The sequence below is a fragment of the Salarias fasciatus genome, chromosome 22, assembly GCF_902148845.1.
Source record: "Salarias fasciatus chromosome 22, fSalaFa1.1, whole genome shotgun sequence".
Lineage (NCBI taxonomy): Eukaryota > Metazoa > Chordata > Actinopteri > Blenniiformes > Blenniidae > Salarias > Salarias fasciatus.
The window spans coordinates 18932366-18958989 of NC_043765.1; the positions used below are offsets into that span (position 1 = coordinate 18932366).

Consider the following 26624-nt stretch of genomic DNA (forward strand, 5'->3'; position numbering starts at 1 on the left):
TGTGATCTGTTCAAACGTTCAATTCATACATCGGTTTGGTGTCCTTTATGTGGGGAGAGCCAGTGAACTTGAAAATGCCACTTCTTAAAAATCATCTTGAAATACTGTCTCTGCAATATCTTTATATGTAGATTTTTTTTTTTAATTGAGCATTTTTAAATGTTTTTTTTCTTTCTTTCCCTATTTCAGGTTTTCACACATTGTGCTGTTTCCTTGATGTAAGTGTGATTTTAACTGAGGTTGGATATGCCAAATGTTGTGATGTTGAAGACATGCAATAGTAATATCATGTGAGCACTTTCAATCAGTAATGCAAGTGCAAACTGATTTTCAAATGAACTAGTGATAGACTGCACAAAGATATGTTTATTTGGTGTTGAAAGATTTCTGAAATCACAAGAACTTCCCTATGGCTGTATTTAGTATTAATGTTTAGACGACTGCCTCAAATAAATTTGATTTACCCTGCAGGTTGAAATGTCAAACAACATCATGTCTTCAATGGGTGTGTACATTTATTTTGTGCTGATGTATTGGCACGGGCAAGTCTGGTTTTGTAGAGTTCAAGTGAGAGTTTTCCGTGTGAACTATAAAATCTATAGTATATTCATATTTCACACACATGGAATGATTTAGCAAATTAATGCTTTGAGAGGAACCTTTAAAATGAGAGTCTGGAACTTAGAAGATACACTGAAAATAGCTCAAAGAAAAAAAACTCAATCACATTTATACACATATTCAAGATATTTTCTTCTATATAGATTTGCATGTAATTGTGTTGTTTATTATAGGAAATTCCTGTTTTAGGCCATTAGTAAAATCAAGTTAATTGCGAGTACTCATGAGAGACAGATAGAATAAATAGACACACTAATTGTACACAGCTTGTTTTAACACCCCTTTGGGAATTTACCCATTACAGCTGGATACACAATCCTCCCCCATATTGTAATCAAAACCTGGGTTAAATCCTCTTCTTGTTCACACGCTGTGTGCAAAGCCCTTAATTGGAGAGCTCTGAAACTATACACCCAACTATGTCAAGCATCACACTCAAAACACACAAGTAAGACGCTCACAGGATAGAGTGCCACCTGCTGGTTTTAATTCTAACCACAGGAAACAGAAAAAAAAAAGACTTGGCAGATGGTATAAGTGAGAAAAATCTCACTGTAAGCTTTAACAACTCATTTGTCCCTGAAAAATTACAGTTTGTGGTAAAGCACACGCAGTTTGTGATTTGTTCAAATAGATGATCTGGAAGACTAAATTTCAAACTTCGATTTGCCTGAAAAAAAATCTTAAAAGTCTTTAAACACCTCATTAATTGAAGCAGAAAAATGAAGGGACTCACATACACGTCAGTCACAGAAATTACCAAGTTATCATGTCGAGTTCTTAACATGCATCATGTGATTGATTTGTAATTGATCTTGGTATGACAATTCAAATGGCATGACATATTTTCAGGTGCTTCAAATGAAATAGCATTTTATATCATGACATAAGTTACATTGAAATGATATGAATAATAAACGGGAAATTATGTGATAATCGTATGAAATATGACGATAATAAATTACATTGTTTAATTTTAGGAAAATATGAAATGCATATATATATATATATATATATATATATATATATATATATATATATATATATATATATATATATATATATATACATATATATATATAATTTTATTTTTTGCGCACCCTGTAATTAAAATGCGATAATGGCTCGTAAAGTTTCAATGTTCAGTTCCACTTCACGGTTGTCTTGCAGACATAATGTTAGTATTATTCTGGTTACCCCGCTCAGCAGGAGGTGGCACAAAAGTCGACATTAATAGACTGAGAGAACAAGCCGAGTGAAAAGATGAAAAGCATGCGGAAAAAGGGTGCAGCTCTCTCACACAAAGCCCCCTCGCTGATCCAGCAGCACCCCCATCTTCCTTTAAAAGCCGCCCCCTCCCTCCGCGCCCCCCCTTTCCCTGCTCGAGGTGCATTGTGGGGAGGAAAGTCGTTGCCATTCGACCTCTGCGGGGCCTGCGCGGACGCAGCGAGAACCCTCAAATTCATTATGCCTTTAAAACCTTTATTTATTTCCGCATAACCTACATACTCTCACCGGGAGGGCCAGGCGGAGAAAAGAAGCGACGACGGTCCATCTCTTTCGGGAAGATACGGCGCTCACAAGTACATAATTCTCGTGTCGGAGGAGGATACAGTTGAGAAAGTGAAGATTCAGATATATATTGAGAAAAATGTCCGGTGAGAGAAACCGCAGGTCGCTGGCTTTCCGAGGAGGTGGATTGGCTGGGTTAACGGGCTCCAGCGGCATCGGTGGGGGGAACTGTAACAGCTGGGAGGCCCCGGCCTGTCAAGACCGACATTTTAACGGGAACAGGCCGGATCAGGAGGAGGACAGGGATCTGGGGGCGAGAGGACCGTCGCAGAAGCGAGGAGTGGAGGGCGCTGGGTCTGTCAGCGACAGCACGGAACCCGAGGCGGAGGAAGAAGAGGACCCGGAAGGGGGCAGCTGGGCAGCCGGGGACGGCGACGATCGCGTCGGCTCGGTGGTGGAAGCGGCGAACGGGTCCCGGGAGGGGAGCAGTTGGACGGAGGGGAACGGTCCCAGCAGCGCCGACGGCCCGGATAGTGGAAGCGGGGCGAGGGGGGGCGCCGAGCCGGGATCCAGGAAATCTGGGGTAGAGATGAGACCGCAGACGCTGCTTCAGAAACACTCACTTTTTCACGCTTCGTGGTTGCAAGAATTTCCATGGCTGAAATTTTGCCAGGAGACGGGACTCATGTCTTGCTCCTGGTGTCACAACATTGCCACTAAAAACAGCGACGAGCTGGTGAAAGGGAGTCGCAACTACAAGCGGGCCTTGCTGCTGAGACATCACCTGTCTTCTGAGCACGGGAGAAATGACCCCACCAAACAGGTAACGTTAGCTCCGCGACGTGACACCCAACACCCGCCGCGCGGCTGCTTCGTGATGTGTGTTGGCCTTAAACTGTTTTTCATAACTTCTGCCAACGGTGAATGTGGGAATGAGGGTGTTACTTAAGCTCCACAATCCCTTCTCCGGGCTAATTAGATAGCATCGGGCTGCTAACCTGCGCTAATGGCTAGCTTAGCTTCCAACAGCCGCTCGGAGTGGGGCTGTCTCGCCGGCTGTAGGTGGCCCAGAGGCGGCAGTGGAAAGCCCCTAGCGAGGCTCCGGGGGTACTGATAGGCGAATACGATGAGCCACATATGAGTGTGGATGCGACGGACCCTTTAGATCTGTGTATAATGTCAATGTGTGTCCACTCTGTGGCCAACACGTACAGACATGTTCTCCTGTTTGACACCTGCCAGCTACTATCCCCCAGAGGCTGTTTCTCTGCACCGATGGCTTTCTTACAGCAGCTAAACCGCTTATCATCCATTCTTGATTGCCTGTGAGATAATAGTCAATTGGACTTTTATGAAATGTTTTATTGTATGCACGCTGTACAATAACCCATGTTTTGTTGGGTCAGCAGTTGTCTTGATTGCTAGCTTGCTAGAGGTCACACAATGGCAAGAGCTCGACCCTGGCAGCCTTTGGGGAACCGCACCCCTTCCCAACCCCCCGCCTCTCAAGCAGTTCTGCTGCCTCGCAGTCCCGGGTGACCTCTGGCGCATTTCTTCCTCCTCCTCCTCCACCACCACCTCCTCCCTTTAGGGAGCTAAATTAGAGGCATTGTGCGAGAATGACCCCCCAAAATCCATAGCTGGTGTCATTTGCAATGCTAGACAAGAGCAGGAGAGTAAATCATGCTGCCCGGCATGTTGCCCAGAGCCTGACAGCTTGCTTGCCCAGAGGCAGCCTTTGAATAGGCTTGAATGAGTGAAACAGACTTGGGTAATAAAATGACACACAGACTCACCTGGGTCTCCATCTGCATTTTTGCATCAGTTGTAAGTGGCTGATTAAGTTTATTGCTTATCATAGGATTAGAACTTCATCTTCCATCTGAAAGACTGAAAGAATTAGAATAATCACCCGTGCTACGATATATTGACTTAGTGTTTTACAGAAAGTTTTGGTAGACATTTGTTTTATAGTATTTGAATATTGAAAGCAGATACACATCCACCTCATTTGTAAAAGTGAATTCAGCCTTTTTTGATATGGATGGGATGTTTTATTGGTTCATTATATTTATTGCCATGTAAGCAACACTTCTAATCTTTCAGTGACCTCATAAAAACAGGGAGGGCAGATTTACCCATACAATATGGTGTCAAAGGGCAATCCTCCCGTCAGTGCCATATTAAAAAAAAAAAAAAACCCTACACTGTCACTTACAGTTCCCTATGCGCTGTCATATCCTTCCTCATATCCTGGCAATAGTCTGAGCTGTCATGAGAATTAAGAGCGAGATGCTATTTGACTCTAATTTGTGCGCGAAGAGGATTTCACCACTACATTTAGTTCCTTCCTTTTGTACACGCCATCACTAATCAGAATGACTTAAAGTGATCCACTAACTTGTACACATCTCTAATTGGTAAGGAGAGGAGCAGGAGTGGATTAGGGGCTTGGTGTGGCTTTTCCCTAGCAACAAGGACCCCAGACACTGTATCGAGAGGTTAACCAGGCCATTCGCTCAAAGGAGAGTAGTGCGGAAAGAGAGTCCCATTGCAGCACTGTTGGAAAGGATTTCATTCTGATTTGTTTTGTCATTTTTTAGTGTTTCAATTTTCCTTTTTTTCATGTAACTGAATTCAGTGTTTATCTTTAAAGACAGCTTCTGTAAAATACATTTGTAATCTTCATACGTACAGTGCTGTTGAAATAAAGGGCAGCACTGTAAGGAAGTCTGCATTGTGAGGCAGTACATTAAAGAGGAATTATGGTGTTATGAGGCAACGTCTTGTTCTGTTCACCCATTCCTGATGTTAGTCAGGCCTCTGCTGCATTTGTTGAAGCTAACTCAATTACCCCTTGCACACCAGGGCAGCTGTGGTAAATGTGGGTATCCTTGGAGAAGGGGGCTGTTGTCCTTAATTCACTAGACGTAGTCTTGTGCTTAGATTGTTCCCTATGCTTGCTGGTTAAAGGTCACAGTACAGCAAAAGCCTCTGACATAGAATCATTTAAATAGTGTAGGATCAGTAAATCAAACCTTGCATCTTTTTTTTTTAAGTGTTTTATTCTTTTGATATGTAAAGTTGATGTGTGTTGAAACGCGTCTTTGGTCAGCTCCTTGTCGTGGTCATTTATAGGAACGTACTTCTGTAATAGTCGGCCCATTTATATTATCACACACAGTGCTACATAGTATGATTACCACATGAAACTGCTCTTGGTTTCAGTTCTCTACGGTGAATATCCCACTGTAAGCTCTACTTCTCATTTACAAATCTTTTTCAGTATTTGTCAATCATGGTTATTCCACGATCATCAGTAACAAATGTGAATTCCTTCTTTTATAAGCACTTAATTACCACACCGCAACATACAAGTCAGGATAGTAAAGTCAGGTCAGATGATGTTTGTTGACTTGTTTATTTGGTGGATAAGCAAATGCTCAGCCTATATTACTGTCAGCTTACATTAAATTTAAAGTAAACAAATGGCACTTTAGTTTTAGAAAAAGAAACACCAATATGTTAAGTTGTTTCACTTTTTTCCTAACACCACTTTCATCGTAAGGGAGTCTCCCCCAATGGGGAAGCGGACCCACGCATTGAGGCTTGGTGCCTGGCAAATAGATGGGATGTTTATTGGGGGCCACAGGTCAGGGAAACGGGTGGGGTGGAGCCTGAGGGAGAATTCTTCTCGTTGATTCTGCCAGCGACAACCCCCCCAACTGTTTAGCATTGTTACGAGGCAGGGAGACACTCAGTGCAGCCCTCCCACACCTTGGGCCAAACGCACACTGCGGTATTGTTTCAGTATCTGGGGACAGACGGGTTGGGTGGGAGAAGAGGAGTGGTGGGGGGGGGGGGGGGGGGGGGGGGGGGCTGAGTGAAGGATACATTTGATGTGGGGAGTTAAAGAGAGACTGGTTGAGGATGGCCTCAAGGCTGGGCTGGTCATGGGACTGGATTGATACTGGGTAGGGGGCTGATTTAGTAAATGAGGAGGAGAAAAACATGCGCATGGAAGGTAAACAAAATGTGGCCCCAGTGGGTCATTATGTTTCATGGGGACTGTGTCGTATCACATGATCTCTTCGAGGTGTGTCTCAGTGCTTGTCGTGGATGTGATGGCCTTGGGGCTTCGCGGTTTGTTTGGGTTTGTGGTTTATTTTGTTGAAACACTCTTTTGGAACCAAGTTGTGGCATATCTTCACTGTATAAGCGCTGCATCCAAAAACTTGAATTTATGGCCATCTTGGTTTGTTTCATCCACTCCACCTGTAAATCTTGCGTTGTTGGCCGTTCACTGCAGATTTTGAAGCCTTTTTGTTTGACCTAGATCAAAGAATTCCTTTTCCATAGCGGTCTTTTGGGTTTTGTGCTCCCTTTCTGCCTTTCATACTTCCATCCCTGCCATCTCTGGCTTGAATAAAAACCCAGCCACGTCATCACTGGGGGTAGGATAGGCCGATATTGTCCCCGCATTCTCTCTTGGCTGAGCTCAGGCAGGTTTTTGCCTCCAGCATCTGCTGTGCAGGGTTGATCTGCTGGTTCTCTAAGCTCCCCGCTCACACGTGGCACATCTGGAGAAAGGATGATGCTGCTGATGAGGAGAGTGTGGAGAGCCATGCCCAGTACCAGGCTGTCCGAACCTGACTGCTGTAGGTACTCACTCATAACTTGTAATAGCCGTTGATTGTTAACACAGACATGGTAGTCTGGTGTTTGGATATTGATGAGTGATTATTTGAAATTTGAGATGAAGTTATTGCATCTCTTTTATTATATTTTCACACTCGTCCCTATTTGTGTGTTTTAGGTTTACTGTAGATTTTCAATTAAATAAAGGGCCGTAGTCAAAAAAATGTGTAAACTGCAGGCGCTGACAATCAAAGTTGAAAGCATATTCGGTGCCTCTTGCAGCAGTAGCTCTCCTGCCTTTCACCACTCCAATATATTTCACCACAGTACTCAACATGATGACCATGTCCCTCCAGAGGCTTTGGTGTGTATATCATGGAATAATTTTTCTCCCTTCGCTCCTCATCCTCTTAGCCTCACCCACATGCACGATGGCTCCTTTCTATGCTTGCGAGTGGGAGCTGCTGTGTAATAAGAGAGTGAGTGCCGAGCCTTTTCACAAAGGCCCACAGTGAGTGGACAATAAGCCTCGGGGAGAACATGGGCTATTGTGCAGGCTAAAATGGGGTGACCCAACTCCTTCTCTATCACGCTCGCTTTCTGTCCCCCTCTGCTCCACATTTCCTCTCCTGCCCTTTTTCCTCAGCGCTCAAGGTTTTGCTCTCTCTATCTCCTCATAAGTCTTGGCTTTTGTGTGTCTGTGTGTGTTATCAGGGTGCTCACAAACCACTTTTCATGGTCTTTTCAAATACCATGCTGTCAGTTCTGTTTCTATAGGTTTCACATGTCTTCATATTTTCCATCTTTGCATCCTCTTTTCATTTTGAGTAGTCTTTAAAGCATGTCAATCCTTTCAACTGTCTCATTCTGCCTTGCGTTTTATTCTCTCCCATCTCTCTCTGCCTCCATCTCTCTCCCTCCAGCTGTGGCAGAGGATGATAAGCCCCCCTATACTGTCCTGTGTGCCCAGGCCGCCTGGACAAGAGCTGCAGTGTGGGGGGAGAAGGGGTGGTGGTGGTGGTGGTGGGTGGGTGGGGGCTGGGTGGGGACCTCAGAGAAATGGATTTAATCTGAATTACTCGGGCTGAAACCCCAGCTGTGTGTATGTGGAGGCAGCCTGGTTCCTGTGTGTTTTTGTGTGCGTGTACATGCATGTGTGTGCAGTGGGCGGGGGCAAAAATGCAGGGCTGGAGCAATGTGAATTATTCTGGATTAGGACATCTGCTCTGCAATTCTAAAATGACCCAGAGATGTATGCCCCGCTTGTGTGTATTGTGTGGAAAAGCTATACCGCCTTCTACATATTCTAGGTGTTGGTGCATCTTTGAATTGTATTTACTGGTGTATTTGGTGAGCTTGTGTGCTTTTACCTCAGCCCACACCTTATGGGTGCCACATATTTTGTAAGCATATGCTGGCATGTGTGTATTTCGCCCTGCTTCTGCTCAGTACCAGGTTGGCCCATTGCCCTCCCACCCCCCCCCCTCCTCCCCTGATCCTCCTGTTATGAGGGAGTGGGGTCTGTTACAGGGTAGTTCTGTTCCTTTGCCAGTTCCTCCCGCGTTCAACACCAAGTTGTGTCCTGCTTTAGACGCTTATCAGACTCTTCATGCATTTATAGCCTGCTTTATATTGAGAAATTAGAATGGCATCACTTCACTGTTCAGGAATGTGTTGCTAATGTTCTTTACGGTCTAAATATGTGAACATTAGAATATTTGTCAGTCAATGTGAATTATTTGTGCTCGCTCTCAGTTCTCTTCTGTTTTGTGATGAAATTATAAAACTTTGCTGTTGCTTCACAGTGAAGAAGAGCTTTTTCAGAGCGTAAAAATAGTGCTTAAGAAGTGTCCTCGGTTTTTTTAAGGAATCTCTATCGTCCAATCTGAAGTCCCTAGACCTTTTTGATGTAGTGGTTTTAATTTATTTTTACCCTAGTATGCTACCAAAATCTTGAAAGGAACTGAATCAATGAGCTTTCTTTCCACAGAGATCTGCTGCAATTTGTTCCCCATGCCACTGTCTAAAGGGACACAAATAACCTTAAAAGTCATTATCTTACTAGTAGTAACTTTTGATTCTTGTGTTGTAAGCGCTTTTCATTTTTTTCAGTAATAGAGTCACAGCTTGTGCAAAGAAGCCTCCTGCTGAGGTTGTCGCAGTGTTAGTTTCTAAAAAGCCATTAGGATAAGCTTTTACTCGGGGTCTGGGTGTTTGAATCCTGGTTGCATTGGCTTGCTATGATGACTGTGTTAGAAAGGAGCCACCACATAAACTTTTGTTTTGTTACATTTGATCAAAAAAGTTGCATATCCTCTCCTTGGTACCATGGCCTGAGTTTAACTTTTTGAATGCTGTGGCTATTTCCTACACAAAATGCTGTCAGTATGAAGAGTCACTCGATCATTGAATGTTCCGTTGTTGTTTTTTTAAGCTTACTTTTTGTCACTAGAGCCATACAGTAGTTTTCATAGCCGAATCAAACTGACTGTAAGACAATATAATGCCACTCAGGCTTAAAGTGGTACGCCTTGCATTACCTCATTCCCACCTCCCCCTCGACAGAAGCCTGTCAAACCTGTTTTACCTCCAAGGCAGGTGCAGTGCTCTCACACGAAGAACCCAGAGGGTGTATGTATGTGTGTTTTCACAAAGCCAGGACGACTGACATGCAAAACACATTTGTGTGTAATTACGTTTGTCCTTTTCTTTGAAGTTATTTCTGTCTGCACCCAGACAATAATTTTGTCTCTCTTTCTTTTACTTTAAAGGAGACGGTGAGGCCCTCGGACAGTGCCAGCCCCTCCACTAACTGCTCAGAGGAAGACTACCGCAACAAACCCAATGAGAACTCCTACTGTTACCAGCTCCTCCAGGAGTTGGACAAGCAACGCAAAAGTGGAATCCTCTGTGACGTCAACATAGTCGTCTCAGGCCAGGTGTTTCGTGCACACAAGAACATCCTGGTTGCGGGCAGCCGCTACTTTAAAACCCTCTACTGTCTGACCAAGAGTGAGGCCCAGGACCAAGCCACGGTCACACACCTGGATGTCGCTGCTGTGCAGGGCTTCTCGGTAATCCTCGACTTTCTCTACTCCGGGAATCTGCTGCTCACAAGCCAAAATGCCATTGAAGTGATGTCCGTTGCTAGTTACCTCCAAATGACAGAGGTTGTACAGTCGTGTAGGGCTTTTATAAAAGATGCTCTGAATATCAGCATCAAACAGGAGGCTCCTGATTCTGTCGTGGTGGACTATAACAAAAGGCAGATGGTGGCCAAAGAGGGACAGCGGGGGCTGGACCGCAAACCAAGCAACTTTTGGGCCACGAGCATCCTGTCGAAGCTGTCCATCAAGGCCAGCACCAACCAAGGAAAGGAGGCCATGGAGGAAGATGACGAAACTGGCAGGGTGAAGGAGGAGACCAGTGATATAGAAGTGACAGTGGCGGGGGGTGAGGGCTGTGCCCTGGTGACCCCCGGAACCTCTGGTAGTTGGACCCACAATGACAACTCATCCGATTCAGCAGAGACCAATGAAACGCGAACAGCGAGTGGCCAGACGCAGGTCTTCGTCTGGAACGAGCCGGCCACAGGTGGCACCGCCGTGGCACCCGCAGCGATAAAACGAGAGGCACCGGACGCCGCGGCTGGAAGTGGGAGGAGGAAAAAGCAGACCACCACGCGACGATTTGTCTACAACTTCCCACCAGAGCCAGAAGAAGGATTTGACGAGGGCATGTTTATTCAGCCCTCTGCCTCCTACCCCAGAGAAGACTTCTCCTCCCTCTCCGAAAATGCCGGTAAAGCACACAATTATGCTTTTGAAACACCTCATACAGTCTGCACTCAGTCATTTCTCAGATAATGGTTCATACACTTAACACATCAGTAAATGGGTGAAACAGAGGTGTGTTTTAACGTAGAGCAGTGTGTTTGAAAGATCTCTGTGACTCATGGTCCATGCATAATTTGAATGCAATTTTACACACTGCATGCTAATATAGACCCCAGCACATCAAAGAAGAAGAATATTAACACAGACACATTCTGGTGCTACCTTTACAATACTATGGCCTCAAGTGTGCAAACTGGGTCAAAAGCTGCTTCTCGTTAAAAACATGTATGCCAAATAATTTTATCATCGAGCAAGCTGCTTTTCTGCCTCTAATACATCTCCACATCATGATCTTTTCCAATACCTGAAACAAAATTGGACAGAATAATATAGTTCCTCTAACTAGCCATGTTCCATATAGCATATCTGTTTGCGTTGGTAACTTATAAGTGGTTCAGTCGGTCTTCAGTTTGTGTGTATATGATGCTTTTTTGAGGGAATCGGTTACATAGACATTAGCTACATCCAGTAAGTACAGTGTTCACAGATCCTGACTGTTCCATCGCTGATTCATAGGTTGAAACTAGAAATATGCTGGTCTGAGATCATGTGGATGCTTCCAGGATATTTCCCAAATGAGTTAAAGCAATACATGCATTTTTGCCTGCCCCTACAGCTAACGCTATCAAGGTACAGTTATCCAATTATCTGAATTGTTTTTTACAAAATGTTGTCTTAATTTACACACAATTTTTAACCAGCTGCAGCTTTACAAATTTAGATCTAGTAAATAACTAGTCCCTCCAAGATGTGGAAGAATTCAAGTGTGATAATTACGTTTATACCAACTATAACATTTTAACTGGTTTCCTGGAAAGAGTGCCATGTAATACTTTTTTTTTTGCCTAATAATCACTCATGTAATCTCTTGCTTTAGTCATAACATTAGGTAATTATTTTGAGCAGCCTTAAGTAGTTATTTTTGCCGGCCGATGAAGGCATTACCTCATCCTCTAAAACCAGCTCACAAGACGCGACACTCACTTAATTGTGAGAACCGTGTTTTTAAGGCAGAGGAATGGTGGGAATGTTGTAGCCCCTGCAGATATTGCTGAGTTTGCTTTAATTTATGCATTTTGAAGATCCCAGTTTTCAGGAGAAAGTTTAGCTTTACACATGTGTGTGATCAAATTTAATTTAAGCGATATCTGTACTAAAATCCTGTACATGTAGACTGTTGACCCCAGATGTACTATTGGTATTGATCGCTCCACCGGGTGGGTCAGTGGGTTTGGAGAGGACAGCCACATCGGGTCATCTGGTTTCAGCATCTGATCAGCTGCCGGCAGCAGCAATCCCAGATTCATATGAATGATCTTTCAGCTCTTTTGACCTATCTAATCATGCCCAACATGTAATCTCCTCACAGCTGATCGATGCCCACAGAGCAGAACACTGGCATGGCCACTAGTATTCAATACCAGATAAGGATTATAAGCAAAAAACATTCAAGATTTCTAACAACGCCAAGCTATCACAGCTAAAATCGAGAACATTTGTCGTCCAGATGGCAAAGATCAGTGGGTTGCTGGGCAAATCGTGACTTTATTTTTTCGTCTCATTTTAACGGCTGATATTAAATATATAGATGTCCAAGACAGATAAAAATGATTTATGCCAGGCATTAATTTTTGAAGGCAATACTTAATTCTGTGGTTGGCACCAGCGTCGGATCCGTTTGACCTTTGAAGAGGTTCCACATAATCAATTTTTCAATCCTCTTTTTCTTGCTTGATGAAATCGCCCCATCCTCTGCATATTTCCTGTCTCTGTTCACCCTTTGATACCTTCCCCTCTCTATCTCTTAATCTATCTCCTGCTCCATCCATCCATCCCATCCCGTCCCATAGTGCAGTTCTCCTGGTAATCTCTCCTTTTAGCTGCAGCCTCCTCGGTGTTCTGTTAGTCCCATTAGGGCTGCACTCCATGTAACCATAATGATATCGCATATTAAGTGGAGTGTTATGGAGAGGGGGAGGGGGAAGTGTGTGAGGCGCACAGTGTGTGTAGAAATGGAGAGCTACATTTCGTGTGCGAGTGTGAGAGAGAAACTCTTGGTGATGGAGGATAATGTAGGAAGTATCGAGGAAGCGGTTCTTCCCCCAGGCCTCCCTAAATGTTCTCGAATGCTCTTAGTGCCTGCAGCCCGTCCTCAGGCCGATTTAGGACACGTTCACTCCACCACTGTTTGGTCCGCACCAGAGTTTGTTTCGGGGATAGTCTGGTTCGTTTGGGCAGGTGTGAAAGCCGCCACCTCTCCACCCCCCCATGCCTGAAATATAAATATTTGAACATATGGTTCAATTTCCATTTTTGTAAAGCATGAATATTATGAACATTTGTCTGAAGGGAATGTTTAAAAATTACATCTTTTCAGTCGAGTCCCTTCACTGGAATAGTAAAGAACAAGGAATCTCTGGAAGTGTTTGGACCAACTTTAAGCCAAACATATGAGGGTGTTGGTGTCCAGACGATTCAGAGCTGAAATGAGCCCCAGATTATCGCAGTGCTGTTAGATGTTGGTTCCAGAGGGCGGCCTCTCGCCAGTATCATTACTACGCCAAGAGAACAAAATGAACAAGTCAAGCCAGTTACATGTTGAATCATACATCGATTTATCTTCTATTCCAACTTTGTTTAGTTTACGGCTTTAGGAAGGGGGTACCTGTCCCAGCAGACATTTGCTTGATGGTGGGAACGAGGAAAATTCCCTGTCAAGGAAAGTCACATTTCCCAGTTTTTAGCATTTACATAACAGACAACTGCAAAGTTTGTCCCTGAAAACCTGCAAATAAAATGCAAACATCTTAATCTCTTTGGATTAATGCAATGGAATCTATGCTATGAAATCATATCGGTTTTAATGATCACTTTTACAAATGTTATAGCCTAACTCTGTAGATGATTGCTGGTTTTCCTTATGTTCATCATGTTCACTAATTATCTAGCAGTGCACCATGTCCACCCTCAGGCCATAGTTTACCCTGAGAAATTTTAACCTGGCCCCTTCTGAGAAGATGTTTCCACACGGCTTTGCTGACGTAACACTTTGAGCCGGAATAGATGGTGTTTGGAAGCAAAATTCATATTTCAGCAGTATTTTTATAATCTGCTATTTGTCAAAAAAAAAAAAAGCTTATCTATTGGTCTTGATCAAAATTTTTGTGTAACTGACAGAAATTATCCACCCAAGATATCTTTACTTCATGTAGGCCTGAGGTGCTTAGAATTTAATTTTTGGCATTGGAAATCCAGCTTTTCTTTTGACTGAAGACTTATTTTGGATTTTAGATTGTGATCATCTACACAGAAAGCAGTCAAAATCATATTATTGCCATTTTCACCCCAGCAGTCCTGAACCTTTTATAGACAGAAACCTGTTTGTCACTACTCTTTACAACAGTCTTTCCCACAGTCTCTTTTCTGGCCATGCTTGATTTATCCAAGCTTTGCATTCAGTCTTCTTTCATTTTGTCTCTCTCTTGATGTGACTGTCACATGATCACAAAAATGTTTGCTATGCTTTACTAAAATGCTTCATGGCAAAGTAAAGATTAGATGCAGTGATTATTCAATCTGCACATGAGAAGGTTTATTTGCTCATCTGCAAAACTTCTCACCAAAACTTCATTTTGGGTTATTAAATGGTTTATGAAGCCGCTCCGGCTTCTTGCCCGACTTGTCAATTGGCATATTTTTTTTTCAGCGCCCGTGTTTTGCCATCCTTGAATATGAGTTGTCCCAGTTTCCAGTAGTGCCGTCACGCTGTCGGCTTTCTACTTCGCTTCAGTTTGATTTCTGCAGTCATGGTTCAAGGATGAAAACACAGCAGCCCAAGTGGTGGCCCTCTTTTTTTTTTTTTTTTTTTTTTATTGCATGGTTCACCACCCTGGCAAGGTTTTCTTTCTTTTGTCATTGCAGATTCAGATAAAATGTTCAGGCACTCAAGCCATTTTTTAAATTATTTCCAATCACCTAGCGAGTGAAATACACTTGCTTTTCTGTCTGATTTTAAATGGTAAAAGATTTAAAAAAAAAAAAATCAAGCAAACGCTCTCAGAAGTTGTGAAGGCAGCTGATGTTGGAGGTGGAGTTGTTGTGGAAAGTCGGAGCAGATGACGACTTTTGAAAGTGGAGCCTGGTTGTGAGGATGTGGGTGCTTTCCTGCTGCTGTCTGAACTCGAAGCCAACATGTGGCCAATAAATTCTTGGGTCTTCTCCAAACAGGACTGTTGGATTGTTTAAAGGGTGGGTGCTGCACACACACACACACACACACACACACACTCACAAAACAGGTGAAAATGAATTTGCATGTTCGCTCGTCTCTGCCGAAGCACACGCGAACACGCCCGCGCAAAGTAACCCCTCCAGCTCCCCCTCAAACCCACCCCAACCCCCCCAACCCCCAACCCCACCCTCTCTGAGAGGTGCAAAGCCACTAGGGGCAGACCCTTCCCTCCCTAATCCTCGCTAATGCACCGGGGCTGTCCTCACTATTCCAAATATTGACCCAGGGAGCAGAGACACACTCACTCACACAGGGGCGTGTCTTTAATGGACTTTCAACGTTGATACTTCAGGAACCGGACACACACACACACACAGGTGCTCATGCAACCACTTACAAAAGCAGGGTGTAACATGAGCTGGTGTGAGGGATTTAGTAATTAACCCCCTCCTCACTGTAGGACTATATTAGCTTTTTTGGGGGAGGGGGGGTTGGAGGATGGGGAGGGTAACACACTGCTTTGCATACAGTGCCTGTGTGTGTGTTTACCTGTGCTGTTCACTGAAACTTCCATTGTTCACATAGAGGGGAGGGGAGGGGTGGGGGGGGTAGCTGTGTTCAGAAAACATTACGAGGTGTGCACCTCCTCACCCCCTCCCTCCCCCACAGGCACTCAACCACCTCTCATCTCTCTCTCTCTCCCTCTTGCTCCTCTTGTCCCCTCCCCCCTTTCCCAGAACTGGCCAATCAGATCCAGTATAGCATCATCCAAGACTTACAGCAAGGGGAGTCCTGGGAGAATGGTAAGACGCCGCACGCAAGACTACAGCTTAGCGACCAGCTAAGACCAATCTAGGAAATCCTGTTATTTTTCATTATATTGTTGCAATGATTGTGGGTGGTCTGTTTATTGTGCATCATCTTAGTAAGATCAGATAAACACCCCATTCCCTTTGAACGATTCAAGGAATAGTAGTAAGATTGTAGCTCTGGAAAAGCATTACGATGAGCACATACCTAATGCTAAAATCTCCCTTTGGCATCAGGGAACAAATATTTATTCATCTGAAATTTTGCACCCAGAAAACGTGTAATCTTTGTTTTGTTAATGTCACTGACAAAGGAGAACATTTGGTTAAATAAGAAGCCATCTAGCACAAGGGTGGGTGTTCCTGATCCTGGAGGAGCTGCAGTCCTCCATATTTTCAATCTCCCCCCTGCTCCAACACACCTGAATTTAATGGATCAGTACAGAACTCTGCAGAAAGCCTGATCATGAACCAGTCATTACTCTCTGGGGTGTTGAAGTGAGGAAACGTTGAACCTGTGGAGGAATGTGGCCCTGCAGGACCAGTAGGTCCCCTGATCTAATCTTCAGTGGTCCTCCTTCTACAGTTCAGGGTAATGTAACAGACAACATGTCCTCGTAACAAAAGCTGTAAGAACAACTTGCATTAGGTGTGATGCTGAAAGCTAAAATGTCTTCCATTCTATAGCTTAAAAAAACAAACCCAGTGAATTCAGGCTCCCGCAGATGCAAATTTATCAGTTTCATCAGTGTTATTATCAGGCTACACTCTGCAGTGTGGATTTTATAAACCTCAGAGTGACAGGAAGTTTGACAGATGCTACAGAATGCTATATACAAAAAGTGGCAGTTTTATCTTGTACGTCATGCCAGCAGCTTCTGGAAATACGTGACGCAAACCACAAATGGAGCAATTGTTCAAGTAGCATTTTACTGCCAAGGACATTTTGCATCATTTTACCCATTTGGGAATCTATTTATTATTTTTGACGGCGTCTTTTTGATCATGACTTTCTGCAGCGTTTCTCTTGGTTTTCAGCTGTAGCTCGTAGCTGTGCAGCGTAGTGAGATGGTGTTGTTGAAATTTCTCACACTGTCAGGAGATTATTTCAGGCTGTCTGGGGTCGCACGACAGCCGCCGTCTGAAAGTCTGTTTCACTTTACAATGCGAGACCACAGATTTCCAACCAAGTCTAGAATGTGAGCAACTCTAGTCAATGGTATGGATTTCTTTTGCCTAAAGACAGGAAAGTAACTGAGGCTGATCGCACAGTAACTTTGGGAGTCAATGTTTTACCTAAAATTAAATAGCTTCCTAAAAACCCCAGCAGTAAGTAAAGCGCATGTCGAGTAGGGAAGAAGAGAATGAATGGGTGAGTGAATGTATGCAGTATGAACGAGTATAAAAGTGGTGGACTCTCACTGAGAGGTAATTTTATAGGCAACGCAACGCCCTCTTCCATAAGGTGCTCCTCTGCCGTTTTCAACGTACACAGCGAGTAAACACTCAGGTGACCTGCTTCTCATCAGCCCTCCCCCCCTCTTCGCTCTCCCCCTAGCAACCTGCCTTGACGACGCCTGTGTTGTGTTGCTCCCTGGCTCAAACAAAAGGAACGACCCTGTTACCCCACTCAGTCGCACAGGCAGGCCGGCCGGCCGGCCGTTCAGAAGCTTTATTAAAATCCATAAATTGCTTATCTGTTAGTAAAGCCGCCCGTTCGCTCTGGCCTCTGTGTGACAGCAGTACGGGAGCGATAATGAGGAGAGCAGGCATGCAAGGACGAGGGGATTTCGGGTTCTTCTTTTTGTGTGTTTGTGTACAGTAATAGAAATAAGACATGCTTTTTAAAGCTAATCTCAGTGGAAATTGCTCAATAATTCACATATTTAAAGAAACTCTGATTATTTCTGGACATTCATAGTTTCTTTTGAAAAGCTTGCAGTGTTTAATAATTAGCACGTGGATGTTTGTCACTAGAGACGTTGATGTGTTTGCTGAGTCGTTTTCACGCAGACATTTTCAGACGTGCACAACAAAGGCCTGGATTTAGCAATGTACACACACACCGGCAGGCAGGGCCGGCTCTAGGCATAGGCGAACTAGGCGGCCGCCTAGGGCGCCACGTCCCGAGGGGGGCGCCGCGGTCGCACAAGGGGCGCCACGACGCTCTGTGTTCCGTGTGCCCCGCTGTGCAGCGGTCCGACGCACCGCGCTCCTCGTCCTCGGCGCTGCCCGGCACTGATCGGTATTGTTCGGCATCGCTACTCAGCCCCCCCCCCCCCCCCGCTCAACAAATGTCGGGACCGCTCGAAAAACACGCTTCCAAGGGGCGCTCGTCTGGGGCTCGCCTAGGGCGCCTCTGAAGCCCGGGCCGGCCCTGCCGGCAGGGTTTATGGTTCAGGTAGTGTCTTTATTAGACAAACGTTTTAGTTGCTCTCGAAATCCACGTGTATTGTATTCCACGTCTACTATGAGGATTCTCAGTGTATAGTTAAATTTATCCCTTTTTTAATCCATATAGTTTGTTACTGTGTCTCATTTGATTCTCAGTGTGAAACTAATCGCCTGAGGCCAACGGCACATCTCTCTCCATTACGTTTGTGTGTTTCTGCCTTTTAGAGCTGAATGCCGCTTTCGGTTTCCTGCATCTGTTTCTGCAGATCCCAAAGCCTTTAATATGGTTTTGAAACTGGCTGTATGTGTGTGTTTTTTCCTTTTTGCTTATCCTTTGCAATATGTCCATGGTGAGCCCTCCAGCTTTATTAGCCGGTCACTCAGCAACAGTCACCACACTCCTAATTGTGTAAAACATGGCTGCTGTGAAGTCGTTTGCGTAGGTTAACAAAGTTGCACAGCACTGTCTCGAATAATATTTGTTACATCTAAATTTGTGGTTCTCAGTAATGGCGACCGCATCCTAAACTCTGATTTTATAAACAGGATATCGACACACTGCTCTCTCATTAGAGGATCTATAGACGGAAATGTAGCTTTTATGATAATTATCTTCTTCCATCTCGGCGTTATTGCTTTGAAATAACTTCCTGCCTGATGAAAACTTCCCTCCCAGTTTGTTCAGGGACTGAGCCGCTCCTCGCTGACCGTCCTCCGTGTCTCCATGTTTGTTTTTCTCCTCCCAGGCGAGTCCGCACACCTAGCCCTCAATAAGCTTAAGTGCCCGCACTGTAACTACATCGCCAAGCACCGGCGCACGCTCAAGAGGCACCTGATCATCCACTCGGGTGTGCGCTCCTTCAGCTGTGACATCTGCGGCAAGCTGTTCACCCGCCGTGAGCACGTAAAGAGACATTCCCTGGTGAGTTCACATATGCCCCGGATCTGCTTCTCCCTCACCAGCACCACTATCACCACTACCGCCGCCGCCACCGCCGCGTGATGCAACTCCTCCAGCTCTTGCCAAACATGACTACACCCTCACATCCCTCCGCCTGTTGACCAGCTCTGGCTCCAAGACTGCAGGAGAAATATTTGGCTACAATATCTATTTTCTAATCGAGGGAGTGTTTCCCTGGTACAAAATGCCACAGAATAGAGGAAGATCAGATAAGAGCAGAGCTTTATTTCATAGGAAATTAACTGCTTTGAGGTGACTGAGGTGACAAAACGTATATACTTAAGCACATATTGAAAGAATAAGCAGGCTTTTTTTTTCTCGATGCTCAACAAAAATGCTAATGAAGATGATCACAGGCCAATAACAATCATGATCACTCTGATGGATTATTAACCAGTTAGCTTCAAACGTGTTCTTGAGCTGTGATTCAGCTGTGCTAACCGCTACGCCGCCGTACGAGCCTGAAGCAATCCAAATTTTCATAAAAGCTCACAAAACCTTCAGTCATGTTTTTTTTTAATTCATTAAAAATGCCAGAGAGTAACTCCTGCAGAAGTCGGGGCTACAAGATGTATGAGATGCTCTCAATTGACCACAAACACTTAGAAATGCTCTTTACAGATTAGTCAACAAGTTAAGCCATCAAAAACCTTTATTGTAATAAAAACAAATCAAAAATATACTAAAAACCAGCCTCCTGTTCCCCTCTGTTGGCTCTCAGTCCAACATGTATTTACCTAACCCTGAGGTCTGCAACCTTCACTTCCCAAAAATCCCTTTTTTAGTCTAGTATTCAGCAAATAAACATGTTTCCCTTCAAAATGAAGATAAAAGAGCTTATAACGGTTGTGTTCGACTTTGGTATTTGGGAACATTCTTGCTTTAGTGAGCGTGACGAACTGGTGAAATTTTATTGCCATTATCAGCTGTTTGAACTCTTTCATAGCGACAAATTAGTGCTAACAGATTTTTTTTTAAGCAGTAAAACCTCCACCACTGACACTGAAATCAAACCACATTGAGGGAAACTCCTCCTCCTCCCAGGCAGAAGCGTAACAAGCGATGGAGTCAGATCCCAGACGTTAGTCACCTGCAGTGAGCAGCGCTCAGATAATTGGATGCCATCTATATTTCACATGGTTTTCTTTATAATTACTTAACCCCGTGCTGAACTGTTGAGCGTGTGTCCTGCTGGTATCGACTGCCGGCCCCTGTGACCCTGAACTGGATAAAGCAGGGTAGAAAACGGAAGGATTATTCAGTCACCATAGCTGTAAGATCGCAGTACGCTTAGCCACCATATTCCCTGAGTTATTGACACTTTGACCATAGCGTTGGCTAATTTTTTACCTCAAACGCCCTCACTGCCGCAACTGGAGTTTGAACCCGGCTTTCCCACACTTCTGACGCAAGGCTGAACCAAACGCACCAGGAACAGGACTGTAACGCAGCGAGAGGCAGAAGGCTCGCCGCACATTCAGTTCCGAGGTTTCGGTAAATCCAAGTCGCTCAACCTGCGCCTCGCCGTCTCCTCAACGCTCTCTTTCCTCCGCAGGTGCACAAGAAGGACAAGAAATACAAGTGCATGGTGTGCAAGAAGATCTTCATGCTGGCGGCCAGCGTGGGCATCCGCCACGGCTCGCGGCGCTACGGCGTGTGCGCGGACTGCGCCGACTCGCACCAGGCCACCCAGGAGGGCCTGGAGGGCATGGAGTTTCCCCGGGACGAAGACTTTGACGGGGAAGAAGGGGAGGAGGCGGAGGGGGAGGAACCCAACGACAACGACCAATCAAATTGGGGCGAGGGCAACGCTGGTGCTGCCCCGGAGGAGGACTGAGAAATTTAACAAGCTTGAGAAACAACAATTAAACAGAGAGAGAAAAAAAAAAACAAAGGTTGATGTTTAATATATTATGTATACAAAAACTAGCTGGTAAACAATCAACTCCAAAGTGCTATCAAACCTTGAGGTTACTTAATTGTGCAAGTATATGACAAAGATGGATTTTTAAAAAGAGCTTTGTTAGAGTGCAAACTCCAAGATGTACAGATTTTATTATGTGTCCAACTCTGGGTCCTGCGCCCACAAGAGACGATTCTAACGACGAATAATATGATGAATCAGGTTTTTTGGTGATGTATTTTTATTTTTATTTCCTGTTTTTTTTTTCTTTTTTTCGGGCAAAGTTGGGCAGGGTGTTTTTAGTTTCTGTGTTGAGATAGGCCAATCATCTAAACAAAGAAATGTTAATTATTTAATTTATGAAAAGAGGTTATTATGGTCTTATCAAATGGTCTAATTTTTATTATTTTGTGTGTGAGCGGAGCTGCAGTGACTGTTGCAGCTGCCCTCGGCTCACGCTTCACTCTGAAAGTATACTGCTTGGTGCTTGTAGAAGTACACAGAAGAAGAGCATTATTGTCCACAGGAAGATTTTATTTTGCTCTGTAGATCTTCTTTAGATGCGCTAAATATATTTTCTTTTTCTTTTTCTTTTTTTTTTTTTTTTTTCTTTCCCTGCACAAATCTTGGAACCAAAAAATCTGTTTTGTGACTCTGATGTATCGCAGCCATATTTATGATTAATTTAAGAGCGCTGTGATATTGTGCCAAACAGACCGCACACCAAGATTGAGCAGGAAACAAGAACTACTGAATACGCTTAAGAGAAAAAAAAAATAAAAATAACACGTTGGGTTTGTTGTTGAGTGTTGGGGGGGAGATATGAATAAAAAAAGAGAGAAAGTACAAGGGGAAATGTTATTGCTAGCTTTATACAAATCACAGCGTCACAGTAACACTTTATTATTATTAAAACAGAAGCATTTGACTTTCACTTAAAGCTTGAATTTTGCCAAATGATGAAACGTTTGGTGCTGTAATGCTTGTTGCAGAATACTGGACCTACAGGCTATATATGATGTTTATAATCATAAAGCTTAAACTGACTCAGTTATGCATATGTAATCAGCTTAAACTATAGAACACTGTTATGCTACGGCGACTATCAGGTATGCTTTGCCATTATTTTTAAGCTTTTTATTTTATTTAATGCACACACACACACACACAGACACACACATGAACATACCATTTTGTAGAACTACCGGCAGTACTTGTAATTGACATTTTGAGGACCTAAGCGGACATCATTACATGTATGCGTTTGTTTATATTTGGTACTGAGGTTTTAAAGTAAATACAGTATAAATATATATATTTTGAATCACTTGAACGTAGGCTGCGAGGGAGGAGGAGGAGTGCAGAAATCATGATGTGTGTGATGTTTTAAAAAAAAGTCTAAGAGAACTCCATTTTTCATTTGTTGAAAAGGCAAAACGTCATCGGTTTTAATTTGATACGAGTTTGTTTTGTTTTGACTTTTTTTTTTTTGTTAGGTCTGCCAGGTAGAAAACACTTTGTTCCACAAAAAGTGAAGCTCTATGGCACCTCATAGACATGCACTTAACTTTTTGCGTTCATGAAAAGAAATTTCTTTTTATGTTTCTGTGTTTCCCCAAAAGCGGGTCTGAATGGAACTATATGAAAACTGTTGTCTTTCTTCCAATGCGCAACTTTTTTTTTTATTATTACTAGACGTTCTTTTTGTTTCTCTTTTTTTTTGTTATTTAATATTATTATATTGACTCCAAAATGCAATCAAGACTGTTAATTTCTATTTGTCCAACCAAAATTGTTGTTTTTAATTATTGTTGAAATATAATGTATGAGAAGAAGCCAGGTGAATACTTGCTTAGTGTAGAAGATCCTTGCTCGTGTCTGTAATTGTTGCGATTTTTACGTGTTTTTATGCTCCAGAATCATTCACTTTACCCTCGAGACATGTTCGGTTTAATTTTTTTTTTTTGTCCTTTCCACAGATGTTACCTTTTGCTCCTTTGTTCTTTCATTAAGCACATATTTCCTAAAAGAAACACGGGATTGTTTGCGGGTTAAAACCTTGGGAACAGCAGTATATCTGTTCGTATGCAGTGGATTATACAGTTTAACGTGCTGAAGCTCTGAGGAGACGGAAGACGTGTGATTTCCCCTTTACGCTCAGTGGAAGAAGATATATTTTAAATCATAGAGATATTCATCCTCTTCGTGTCACTTTTACCTTCAGATCACTGTGGGCGGGGTTATAGTGCGGATATATATATATATATAAGTTGAGAATATATGAGATAAATATATATATATATGAAGAATATATTATTTAAGTAGTGGATTTACTTCATGAAACACATCGACAGTCAGCTACAAACCTCTGGAGATGAGGGTTTGTTTCCGTGAACCTAACCTTTCCACTTTCTCTCTCTCTCGCTCTCTGTTCACGCTGTGTGCTTGTCCATCACACCATCCTGTTGTCTCGTTTGTTCTTTTGATACTATTTACCATCCTACTGATTTTACTGTAATGAATGAAACTCAAAAACTATGATGTATCATTTTAGATTTTATGCTGTATTTGTTATATGGACAAGAAGAAAGAAAAAAAAAAACCACACAAAAAAAAAATAACAAAGCAAAAACACTACAGATGTAAAGCAGAGGTTTTTTTTTCCCCAGCTGTATTTTTTTACGCTGTTGCAAAAAGGTTGTATTTTTCAATTTCTCTCAAACTTTAACAGTGATGCAAAACTCGGGCCGCGCCTCAGTGCCCACCGAACACAGAGCAAATTCAGGTTACTCTTTTTACGTTTTTATCAAAGGTTTTCAAAGATGGAACTACATTCTCCTTTTTTCTGTCTGAATTGTACTACTGTTCCTCTCTATACTACATTTTAAGAATAAAACTTTGATATTGCTTTAAGCCTTTCTTTGTCCGCTTGTTTTCTCTGGAAGGAGCAAATGGATTTTCATTAACATAAAAAAAAAGAAAATCTACAACTTTCTACAACTTTGAGTCTTCGTTTTGAGTGAAGTGTTTCTGAACAGTTCTAAACTCAGAGTATTCATTAACCGAGCGGATTACCCAGCAGCGCTGTGCGCAGTGACACAGTAACTGTGTCACGGCGGAGGTTGAGTGTGTCACAGTTCACACCGACACACCTGTAGTTAAGGGATAACCACAGGTGATAAACAGCAGGCAGACGGAGAGAAACCCGGGAGGGTGTTTTCAGAGATTTACTGCACGCTCCCCCCCCTCCTCGCTTCAGGTCAGGTCAGGTCAACAAGGAAAATAAACAAAAACACCCTTGTTTCACTCTGGTCTCAACCCACCGCCTGCATTTCGGTTCAGGGAATATATCTGATTATGTAGAATGATTCAGCACGAGCAGTTTATCACTGGTAGTAATGTGAGGAATGTTCTGGACCTGCTGATGTTTTTTTTTTGTTTGTTTTTTTTTTTTTAACCTCACACATACCTTGAACTCATCCCGAAAGCCTGCGTGCTGCCCCCTGCTGGCAGGGCTCGGTTTGACCCTGCTTGGTGTGTTTGCAGACACCAGATGGCAGCACGTGTCTGCTCAAGGCAGCGAGGCCTTCTGCGGGGCTCAGTTTTTCACAAGAGTTGCTCAGATTTAGGAAATAATCGATGCCTTTGGTGAAATTTCAGCCTGGTCATGGGAGAACTGCTGAGTGGAATTTGCATGTTTTCCCTCCAGTGAGTGTTGGCTTCTCCTGCCTGGCGGTGAGTGCTCTGCTTTTATCAGCTAATGCATTCCGAATTGGTGATTTTATTTACTTCAGTCAAAGCAGTAACTTGATTATCGGTAAGTCTTCTATTGAATTTTATGGTTTGATAAAGCTGAAGTAGGAAAACTAAACCTTTAAACCCACACTAGTCAACCAACAGACAGAACAAAAATGTTCTTTATTATGGTGAAATATCAAAAGAGGCCAAGACCCTTTTCAACCCTTTATTTATTTATTTATTTATTTATTTGTTACTCATTTAGAGAGTAGATTTTAAACTCACAGCAGTAGGTCCCCAGGTTCAGCTCAGGCTCCATCCTCCCCTTGCATCTGTGCTTGTGCGTGTGCATGCATGTTGACCTGTTCAGGGTCAATTCTCCCTTATAGGCTGGTGGAATCAGTCCTATGCTGGATAGACCTGAATCTTGGAATTTTTTTTTTTTTTTTTTTAAGTAGAAAATGTTTAAATAAATTTTTTTAAAAAAAGACATAAAGCTTGGTGTAATGATGAAAACTTAAAGGACTTTCAGTTTTTGCTTTCATTGCCACGTCCAAATTGAAGAAACAAACAGTTGAGTATTCCTTCTTTTCATGCATTTTATGCAGCCAAATCTAAGCAAACCGGGACACGGGATGAGAAAGGCGTCCTTTTTACACAGACAGATTAAAACATTTAAACTTTCAGCTTTCTGTGACAATTTATCTCATCTCATCTGAAATCCTGAGCGCAGTAAATTCCTCCAATTTGGCACTTTAGACTGCGATCAGACTGAAACAAATGCAAAGAATGCATTAAACAGTGCTGTGGAGTGGTGTGTGTGTGTGTGTGTGTGTGTGTGTGTGTGTGTGTGTGTGTGTGTGTGTGCCTGCTGCCCGTCCCGGGCTACGTGCTGCTCTCACAGTTTATTACACTGTGTTTGTTTCCTCGTGGGCAAAAAGCACCGCTGTGTGTTTGAGTGTCTGTGTACACACACCGAAGTAGTCATCAAACACTGGCATTGCAGGCAACCACACACTGCCCTATTCTTTTCTCTGTGTGTGTATGTGTGTGTGTGTGTGTGTGTGTGTGTGTGTGTGTGTGTGTGTGTGTGTGTGTGTGTCACGAGCGTGAGTGTGTGTGCACAGGCCTCCTTCCCCATTCACAGGCCCTTTTGTGTGGGTGTCTGTCAGCGGCGTTGTCTGCGGGCAGGCCCCCATTGTGTTCAACCACTGCTCCTTATTGACACAGGGCCCCTGGCGCTCCATGTTCCCATGGCCCCCCAGCCACGGCGGACGGAAGGCTGAAACCGGAGCCCCGGACCTGGGGACAGTTTGTTTGCACTCCCCCTTTCTCTCCCCCGGTGCTCCTGAAGCCTGCGTGCACAGGGCCGGGAGTGTGTGTGTGTGTGTGTGTGTGTGTGTGTGTGTGTGTGTGTGTGTGTGTGTGTGTGTGTGTGTGTGTGTGTATGTGTGTGGCTGAGGATAACATAAAGTGGACAAACGGGTAATCATCTGGTCACAGCTGCAGGGGAACCCCGTTGCCACCCATTGCGTGCGTATGAAACCATTACGTGTGTGCGTGTAGTGTGCGCGTGTAGTGTGCGCGTGTGCATGCGCGCGCGGGTGTGGCTTTGACCTTCGGGACGTATCGGTCACGCGCCGGCCTCGGCCATGGCTCCAGGCTCACAGGTCAGCGGGAGAGCGGACATTAGCGGAGCAGATTATTCCCCGATCGGCGTTATCTGTGCCGCGACCCGCCGTGACCCCGCGCCGGCGCTCAGGCTCAATCTGGCTCCCATGTGCAAAGTGCTGCCAGCCGGGCGCCGAGCGCCGCGCCGCCGCACATGGCCCGCATTTACACTCATGCTTTGAAACCGACTTTAAACGACATAACAGCAGTTTGTACATTTTGAACTGTTGTCAGGCACAAACCTCAACAA

The 26624-nt window shown here is 43.8% G+C and overlaps 1 protein-coding gene across 1 annotated transcript; it reads left to right on the forward strand.

The window, feature by feature from the left end:
• Positions 1-1994: 1994 nt before the first annotated feature.
• On the forward strand, positions 1995-23590 carry LOC115409366 (zinc finger and BTB domain-containing protein 10-like). Its single transcript, XM_030120515.1, has 5 exons — positions 1995-2956; positions 9543-10572; positions 15636-15701; positions 18848-19023; positions 20618-23590. Exons 1-5 carry the CDS (start codon positions 2273-2275, stop codon positions 20897-20899), a joined length of 2238 nt encoding a protein of 745 aa, XP_029976375.1. The 5' UTR covers positions 1995-2272; the 3' UTR covers positions 20900-23590.
• Positions 23591-26624: the final 3034 nt, after the last annotated feature.

Coding starts and splice junctions, on each gene's coding strand:
- LOC115409366 (XM_030120515.1), top strand. CDS start 2,273: ATGTCCGGTGAGAGAAACCGCAGGTCGCTGGCTTTCCGAGGAGGTGGA. Junction 10,573..15,635: donor CTCCCTCTCCGAAAATGCCG/GTAAAGCACACA, acceptor CCCCTTTCCCAG/AACTGGCCAATCAGATCCAG. Junction 15,702..18,847: donor AGGGGAGTCCTGGGAGAATG/GTAAGACGCCGC, acceptor TTCTCCTCCCAG/GCGAGTCCGCACACCTAGCC.